The sequence below is a fragment of the Triticum aestivum genome, chromosome 6B (genome assembly GCF_018294505.1).
Source record: "Triticum aestivum cultivar Chinese Spring chromosome 6B, IWGSC CS RefSeq v2.1, whole genome shotgun sequence".
In the NCBI taxonomy this organism is placed as follows: Eukaryota; Viridiplantae; Streptophyta; class Magnoliopsida; order Poales; family Poaceae; genus Triticum; species Triticum aestivum.
In genome coordinates, this window is record NC_057810.1 from 162597406 (window position 1) to 162606595 (window position 9190).

Here is a 9190-nt window from a genome sequence, read left to right on the forward strand (position 1 = left end):
CCTTGATAGATTCTTTATTGGCCAGCTTGTATAAAGCATCAACCCCGGTTTTGCAAGCTTCTGGAAGCTTCCGTTCTTTTTTGTTCATTTTTTTTGATTTTTTGAATGGTTTTGTTTCCTTTTATTTTTCTTCCCTTTGCCCGTTTCCTTTTTTATTTTTTAAATGTGTGAATTCAAAAACTTTTTTACACTCGTGAACTTTAAAATAAATCCATGAACCTTTTTCCAAGTCCACTGAACTTTTGTCTGAATCTGTGAACCTTTTTTGAACAAATGAACGTTTGCAAGTCCACATGCCTTTTTTGAATTTATGAACATGTTTCAAAATCAGTGATTTTTTAAAAAAATCGATGGTCTTTTTCAAATTTGTGATTATTTTTTCAGAGTCAATGATTTTTTTTCCCAAAGTCATGAACTTTCAAAAATGCGCGTTGGGCTGGCCCCACGCAAGCGTGCGCGTGCCTTAGGCGGCTCACGAGCGCTGAGGAGCTCTCTTTCCTTTCGCGGTTCTGTCGCCATCGCTCCTCGCCGCTCCGTTGCGTTGGCCACTCTCACCGGAAGTCCCCCCTCCTCCTCCCGTGCCGCGACGCATCCTCGCTTCCACGCCCATTCTGTTCCACGCGAGCGGCGCCATCCATCCCTCGGATGCAGTGCCGGCCTTTCACGCCCAGCGCCTGCCACCGCCGGGGCAGCGGCGCGCTCTGGCCGTTCGGCGGAATGCCGACCCGGATGCCGGTTCGTAAACCGTTACGGTGACCATCGCGAAGCTGGTTCGGGCTCACAGACCAAGCTTGGGACGCGTTCTGACGCGTCTTTGTGTGTGCTGGTGGTCTTTCGGCCGCGTCAATCCCTGGACATGGTACGTTGTTGGTGCTTCTGACCGCCATTCCTCTCGTGTTCTGCTACTGTCGAAATACCGCTTGTGCCTGCTGAGTTATATGTGTTTCAGAAGCTAGTCGTATTATTAGATTCTCAATTTCTCATTCCACTCCATTCGACTTGTATACATTTTGGAGATGGCAGTCGTATTAGATCCTCAATTTCTTGGTCAATCCATTTGAAACTTGGGACCTTGGACCTACTGAACATTTTCCTTAGCTAGTTAATTCGGTAATTCACCGGCAACTCTGGTGGCATGTAAAAACAGCTGATACGAAGCAAACTGCTGACAGCACATGATAAAGGCACTTGAATGGAATCCATTTTCAACCTTTCACAGATAAAACAAGATAGCCATTTCACATCTGTATACGTTGTCCATGCTTGTGAAATTTAATGATACATTCTTTCAAAAAAAAAAACTTAATCGTATATAGTACTTCGAGAAACATTTAAACGTTCCCACAAAACAAAAACAGTTTCTGTAGCTAGTAATCCGGCGATTCACCCCCAACTCCGGTGGTATGTAAAACCAGCTGACATTACATGACATCTGCACTTGAATGAAAACCATTTTCAATCTTTCACAGCTAAAACAAGATGGTCATTTCACACGTGTATACGTTGTCCATGCTCGTGAAACTTAAATCATAGGTTTGCTTTATTTATAAAGCAGGGCGAAAGCCTTTTTCGGTAAACTTAAATCATAGGAGTAATAACTTTGGGAAACATCTAAATGTTCTTGCAGAAGAAAACATAACACATCTAAAGGGTGATGAATTTTACAAAGATCTTTCCTTAAAGAAGTACGTATAGCACAAAATGGCAATCTGTTAGGTTCTGTACAAAGTAAAAAACAAACTCTAGGTTTACCAGAAGAAGTAGACTAGTAGTCCTACTGAAACTATAAAGTTACAACTTACAAGTACACCATGCATGAGAATACAAGATTATCTATAGTGTGTAGTTCATTGTATCATGACTGGTCTTTGCACTTGTGTTCAGCATCTATACTGGCCAGGCAAGAGACTACATCCATGATCGTTGGCCTCAAGAATTGATTGTGGTTGACACATTTGCAAGCGACTTCAAGCACCTTCAGCATTTGCTCTTCATATCCTGTGCCTCGAAGGGTTGGATCCAGGACCTCAACCTGCTTTCCCTCAGACCTCATCTCTAGCACCCATGGGACAAGTTCTTTTGATGTGGACAGGACTGGAAGAGGTCGCATTCCAGTAAGCAGCTCAAGCAGGACTACTCCGAAACTGTAGATATCGCCTCTCAACGTAGCAACCCATGCTTGCCCATACTCGGGGGGAATGTAACCCATCGTGCCGACTAGCTCAGTTGTGACATGAGTTTTGTTGGAAAGGATCAATCTGGTTAGCCCAAAATCTGCAACATATGGTTTAAATTCTTTGTCCAGTAGGATATTACTGGATTTGATGTCTCGGTGAACAATTTGAGGGTTGCAAACTTCATGGATATAAGAAAGTCCCAGGCTTGCTCCTTGTGCGATCTTGAGCCGAATTGGCCAGTCAAAACATGCGCTAATATCATCATCCCTGTTATGGAGCCAATCATCTAGGCTGCCATTCTCCATGTAGGAATATATGAGGAGCCTTGAGTTTCCCTGGATGCAGTAACCCCATAGTGGTACAAGATTTTGATGCTGTGTCATGGAGAGTGCATCAACCTCTGCCCTGAACTCCCTTCCCATCAGACACATTTCATCGTGGAGCTTTTTAATTGCCAGCTTGTAGCCATCAGGTAGTTCTGCCTTATAGACTAATCCATAGCCTCCACATCCAATAATGTTCTCCTTATCAAAGTTGTTCGTGGCTTTCAAAATGTCACTGAATTTGAGCTTCTTTTCTTCTCCATTTCCTTGTGGCATGCACATCACCACTAATGTTTTCTCTGAACTGGAGTAGAATGAACCTGCATTAATATCTCCATTATTCTTCCTTTGATTTGTTGATATAACACCCTTCATCCTGATTGAGACAAGGAGGCGCCCCAGCAACAAAAGAATAGCAACACCTCCAAAGAACACACCAAATGCAATTCCTAAAAGGGCCTTCTTATTTCGTTGTTTTGGGGATATTAGAGGAATTGAAGCTGAACCATATTTATGAATGAGTACAGAACGACACAGCTTCGGATTCCCATCGAAGCTAGAATTCTGAAATGTATTAAACTGGCCTCCAGATGGAATAGGCCCTTTGAGGTCATTGTTAGAAATGTTGAATGCTGAAAGAAAGTGTAGGCTGTTCAATGCGGCTGGGATTTCACCTGTGAGATTGTTGGCCGACAAGTCTAACACCTGCAGTTTTGTGAGATTACATATTGATTGTGGGATGTGTCCCGTCAAGTGGTTGAAGCTAAAATTGAGTGAAAGAAGGGCTTTCATCTGACCGATCTCCAGGGGGATCTCACCAGTGAATTTGTTCTTGCTTAGATCCAGGACTTTAGGCAAAGCAGTGGGTACACGGTATTGTCGTGATGGACTACTATAAACAGGTAGCTCAAATACTCTTGGGTCTAAATGGGCTTTACTGTTCTCTGACTTCAGCATTGGCATATCCATAATTGCTGTTGGAATCCCCCCTGTGAGGCTATTGTTTGATATGTCCAGATAGAACAGGTTGCTTAGGGTTTTGATCCAGGCTGGTATTGACCCATTGAGTCGATTGTCAGACAATACTAATATTTGTAAATTTCCTAGCTTTGATATCCAGTGAGGTATTTGTCCAGACAATTCGCATCCTCCCATACCCAAAACCTGAAGATTCTCAAAACCATCAATTTTGTCATCCTTTGGCATGATTTCTCCCCTGAAGTTGAGTGCAATAAGCAGGGTGGTGAGGTTCCTGCATCTCTTAAGGATGTGAAGTGCATTTGTGATATTTTTGAAAGAATTGTCAGTAAGTGACATGAAGGTGAGGTACTTCAGATTGCCTATTTGTGGAGAAAGCTGCCCAGATAAATTGTTGCCAGCTAGCCGCAGTGCTGTCAGATTGCTGCAAGAGTATATGTTTACTGGAACTTTGCCGCTGAAATTGTTCAAGAAAACATCTAATGTTCTTAGCTTGGGAAGGTGGGAGAAATTGACATTTGTAAGTTCTCCATGGAAATTATTGCTCTTGAGGTCGATTGTTATCAGATTTGTGCAGTTGCTCAGAGCAGATGGCAGCTCCCCTGACATATTGTTGTTGTCCAAACGGAGCTCCTCTAATTTCTTGAGCTGTCCTACAGAAACTGGAATCTTGCCGCTGAAGTTGTTCCTTCCAAGATCAAGGGTTACAAGATTTCTGAGGTTGGTTATGTTTGTACCATCAATAGCTCCATGTAAATCATTGTTAGGAAATGACAGGTACTCCAATGATGTTGCGTTGAAGAGTTCATTTGGGATTACTCCACTGAGGTTGTTATATCCAGCCCCGAGCACTCTCAGCCTGGAGCAATTACCAAGACTTGGGGGTATGCTGCCACTGAATTCGTTGAAACACAGTTCAAGCACAGTGAGGGATGGTGAGGTACTACAGAGTTGAGTTGGTATCTGCCCAGTAAAGCTGTTATTGCTGGCACTGAGTGTGTCCAGTTTCTCCATTACTTTCCATGTGGTGGATGGAAAGTATCCTGCAAATAAGTTGCTTGAGATGTTCAATACCTGCAGAGGCCGGGAAGGGGTTGAAGAGGGCAGCTCGTGGAGTGTTCCGTTGAGCTGGTTAAAGCTGACATCAAGTATGGTGATGCTGCTGGACGACACCAATTCCAGCGGTAGGCCACCGGACAGCGAGTTGCACGACAGGTTGAGGCGCAAGAGGCTGGTGAGGTTGCCAAGGAACGGCGAGACGGACCCCTCGAGGCCTCGAGAAGCCAGTGAAACATCAGTGACCGCCCTATCGGGACTCCTGCAGGCGATCCCTTCCCACTTGCAGCAATCCGTGCCGTTCTGCCATGAAGCAGCGAGGCCATCGTCTTGTGAGAGCTCGGCGAGGAACTGGAGAAGGGAGACCTCCTCATGCTTCGAGCAGGAACTGGTGAGAGAGGCCAAGGTGATCAGCAGCACAAGAGCAAGGGCAAATGAAGGTACGTGCAATCTCTTCCTCTGTGTCTTGCTTGAAAACTGGAGTGTCTGCATGGTTTTCTGGTGAAACTAGCCTGGAATTCTGAGCATCAATGGTTATCTGATCATTGAAGAGCTTGACGGGAAAGAAGAAGCTCTCATTTTGTTGTGCTCCTTGCAGTCGTAGTTAGCACAAAGGAAAACGGTTGGTTCAGACTCTGACCACTATACTGAATACTATTTCTGACTTTTGTAGCCGTCTACTATTTCTCTGACACTAAACGGTTGGTGCAAAAGCTTTCTTTTGTAGCCGTCTACTATTTCTGACTCAATCCGTATAGAATTTTTTACCACGTGCCATAAATTATTTCGCTGATCACTTCTTTGATGCACCCTTTCGTGATCAGGAAACGCCACGCATTCAAAAAGAAACAGTTGGTGGAGATTTGCAGATATCCGAAGGGCGAGATGTTCATGGGGAGATCATACCGAAAGGTGGGCGTGATCGAGAGGAATCATCTGCGTCTCGGTCAGCCTGTGGCGGGGCGGGCGATCTTTGGTCTCTTCCACCCTCTTGACCTTATCACACGTGCTTTATCCGATGGATACATCTGCTTGTGTTCTCCATTCTCCTGGCTCCACTGGCACACTATTGTGGACCATGGACTGTGACGCTCTGCGGCCATTATCTGAATTCTGAAGCCGTTCAAACTTGACAGTAAACCGGGGTGGCGTGTGAGGCTTGGCAATGGCCCTTGGTTCGGATGCTTGCACAGGACGGTGACGACGCGCATGGCGATGCGGCGACGGCGAGCTTGAGCAGCTGGCGCTGGAGCTGGAGGCAGAGAGGCTGGTGTTGTGCTGGCTGACATTGCAGGGCGGTCTCTGCCGGGGGCAAGCTGCCGGCGCTACCGCCGGAGGCGAATAAGCCGCAGCGGAATGTAAGAGTAGAAGTAGACAGAGAGATCCGGAGAGGCAAAGATAAGAAAATCCACAACCCTGGAATGTTGGGTGATAGGTCGGATGGGAGTGGTATATTTATACTTGAAATTATAACCGTTTGAAAACATAGCTGTCGAAAAATTGCCGTTTGAATTATAATAGTCATATAAATGGAGTGATGATTCTGAGAGAAATTGGGAAGGGGACGAATTTGGGAAAAGAACTGCCCATGCTCAGGAGCCAAATGGGATTTTCGCTTTTGTTAAAAAAGTTACAAATGGACTGTGAGAAAGAAAGAGAGAGAGTACTTTATTATAGAAATAAGATTTATGGCTCTCGGGTGCCACACACCCCTATATAAATATAGCATTAAAAAACACATCAGGCAATTTTGAAACTTTTTGTTGGGATATGAAATCTAGGTGTCCGTGTGCACCCGTGTTCAATTTCATAGGGAATTGGTGCCCGTGGTATGTCAGTAAAAAAGAGAAAAAAAATCATATGTATAGACAAAAAATTGGATGTATCCTATGTTAGACTGTAATTCCTGCGCCACGGATACCATGGGCACCCATTCCCCACGAAAATAAACACGGGTGTACAATGAGCACCCAGGTTTGATATCCCAAAATTTTAGATTTTTTTGAAATTTCCTCAACTGCTATTTTCATATAGCGGTGTGTGGCACCTGGGTGCTCCATTTCCCCTTTATTAACTGTAACTATGGAACCGTCGAGACATATAGCGGATTTTTTTAACTAACATGTTTCTTATAGCAAATTTGGAAACTATACGACCTAATGTGTTATTTTCAGAAGTAGAACCCATCGGCCTCCAAGAGGCCGAAGACACGGTTTTCGGCCAGCGGTAGGTTGAAGTGGGCTCGTCGGCCACCCAATGGCCGAAGAGAGGCCTAGTTGGGCCGAAGAGGGGGTGTCGGTGGCCTGCCGACCGAAGAGGTTGTCTTCGGCCCAGGAGCGGCCGAAAAGCTCTTCGGCGTACCCTCGACCGAAGAGGTCTGCATAAGGCCCGAACCGCTTTCTTCTTCCTCTGGCTCGCGAGTTCATCCTCTCTCTCTCCCTCGTTCGTCTCTGTTACCTCGCCACCCTGCGCCGATCTCCTCCCCGCTCCATCCATTTCCGCATGCAAGCCGCGGAAACAGTAGATCGTAGCAATCCTCGGCGGCCTAAGGTCATTGTTTTTCCTATGGGGTAGTTTTTTGTGCGTACAAGCAAGGAGGAGCCATGGTGGGGTGGAGGAGGTGTGGCTGGGGAGGAGATGGTGGTGAGGAGGAGGTGCAGCGGTGTTGTCCGGTGGTGCAAGTACTCTGCGAGCTGACCGATGCCGCTGAGTTGAAGAGAGGAACAAGAAGCAGTGGACACACACGATCGAAGGTATAACCATGTCGTCACATTTTTTTTCTAAGTTGTACAATTTAGTTAGTGTAGATAAGTCACATTGCGTACTTGGAGTGTTAATTTGTCTATGCTGGCATTTTAGCGGATAGTGTAGCGGGTATTAATTTTGTTCGTTGTGATTAATGAGAAGATGACAATGTCTGACAGGTAAAAATGTCTGAATCGGTAAATTTGATTGTTTACTACGACCTTGGTAATGTTTGATATAATGAGTTCGGGGTTGATCTTAGCGAGTTTAAAAATGGCATCATGACACTTGTAGACCAGGATAGGCTGGACATTAGATAGTTGAAGTACTAGTTGACTACTAGTTTTGGGCTAGATCCTGAAGTATGTTCCGTCAGTATTCATGCATTGCGGACCAAATTCTGTAAAAATGTCAAGTGGGAGTTGATGCGGATAGATAGGAGCCAGCATTGGTTGACCCTGTTAAGTCGTTGCCGAGACTGAAGAATCCACCCATATGCCCTAGTGCAACCTAGGACAAAGGAGGAGAATACCATACAACTCCATGTGGGGTATGAACCCAGCCAGGGCAGTCGAGTGGCTAACAAGATTTATTTATCCGGGTCACAGCCACTGGATGTGGATGCTAGCCAACCCGAGAAAGAGTCGGACTACGTGCCACACAATGTGTGTGGTCATGATACTGGGCAGAGTAGTCAATCGATAATATTAGCTGGTTTTTTGCTGATGGGGATGAGGAAGGGGGGGGATGCAGAGAGTGATGGAGGAAGAGGACGAGGATGGATTGGTGGAGGATCTGGATTATGAAAATTCCAAGGATGAAGTAGAGGTACCGATTCCTTCTGCATGGGATCGGGACATATCCACCGGCCTTACGGTCAACGATGGCCATGAGAGTTGATGGCAGTATAATCTGAACCAAGTCCAGATAGGGGCTATGTTTGATACAAGGAAAAAAAATTGAAGTATGCGGTGATAAAGTGGGCTATGTTTACGTAGAGGGTTTTCTGGACACACATATCAAGTCGAACAAACTATCCCGTGAAATGTGTTGAAACAGGTTGTCCTGGAAAGGTGCACGGGCACGTGCCGAAGTATAACATCCACTGGGTTGTCACTGATGTCGCCCCACATAATTGTGTGAGGTTACCTTCTGGTGAATCATCCAAACCTGCCTTCAACTCTCATTGCCAACTCATGTATACTGAGATAGTGCAGAAGAAAGATATGGAAGCAAAACACATCCAAACAGCAGTGAAGGTCTGATGGAATTATGACATTCCTTATGGGAAGGCTTGGAGGGCTAAGCGGAAGGCTATGAAGGAAAGGTTTGGGACGTTCATCGACTCATATGATAATGTTGTCTGTCTCCTTTGACATACTGAAGTTGAGGAATCCCGGCACTTATGTTAACGTACAACACACGAGGTTGCCGAGTATACCAGATTTCAAGGTGTTGAAACGAGTATTCTTCTCTTTCACTATGTGCATCAGAGCTTTCCGGTATTTTCCTCCCGTGATCTTTGTGGATGGTACGTTCCTGACTGGTTAGTACAGATGGTGCATCAGAGCCCATGTTCCTTGCGGTCTGTGAATGACGCAAGAATGAGTTCGTCCTTGCTGGATGAAGGAGGCATCAGATTCATGTGCATATCTATAACGAATTTGCCATCACCCATTGTGATGTGTAAGAGTAGACAGAGAGATCCGGAGAGGGAAAGATAAGAAAATCCACAACCCTGTAATGTTGGGTGATAGGTCGGATGGGAGTGGTATATTTGTACTTGGAACTACAAGCGTTTGAAAACGTACCTGTCGAAAAAATTGCCGTTTGAATTATAATAGTCATAGAAATGGAGCGACGGTTCTGGGAGAAACTGGGAAGGGGGGTGATTCTGGGAGAATCGGCCAA

General features: G+C 45.4%; 2 protein-coding genes across 2 annotated transcripts; one reads left to right on the forward strand and one right to left on the reverse strand.

Annotated features, from left to right (window-relative positions):
- The first annotated feature begins 424 nt into the window (after window positions 1-424).
- LOC123139024 (uncharacterized) lies at window positions 425-6078 on the forward strand. The gene is made up of 3 exons (XM_044558854.1): window positions 425-859; window positions 5359-5510; window positions 5671-6078. The coding sequence occupies exons 1-3, from the start codon at window positions 425-427 to the stop codon at window positions 5768-5770; spliced, it is 687 nt and encodes a 228-aa protein (XP_044414789.1). The 3' UTR covers window positions 5771-6078.
- Window positions 1856-5217, reverse strand: LOC123136345 (tyrosine-sulfated glycopeptide receptor 1-like). The gene has a single exon (XM_044555716.1). It carries the CDS (start codon window positions 5024-5026, stop codon window positions 1856-1858), a length of 3171 nt encoding a protein of 1056 aa, XP_044411651.1. The 5' UTR covers window positions 5027-5217.
- Window positions 6079-9190: the final 3112 nt, after the last annotated feature.

Bases quoted from the DNA above. Each gene is read 5' to 3' on its own strand.
- LOC123139024 (XM_044558854.1), top strand. From the start codon at position 425: ATGCGCGTTGGGCTGGCCCCACGCAAGCGTGCGCGTGCCTTAGGCGGC. The intron at 860-5,358 runs GTACGTTGTTGG...TTTCGTGATCAG, and splicing joins CGCGTCAATCCCTGGACATG to GAAACGCCACGCATTCAAAA. The intron at 5,511-5,670 runs GTCTCTTCCACC...CAAACTTGACAG, and splicing joins GGCGGGGCGGGCGATCTTTG to TAAACCGGGGTGGCGTGTGA.
- LOC123136345 (XM_044555716.1), bottom strand. From the start codon at position 5,026: ATGCAGACACTCCAGTTTTCAAGCAAGACACAGAGGAAGAGATTGCAC.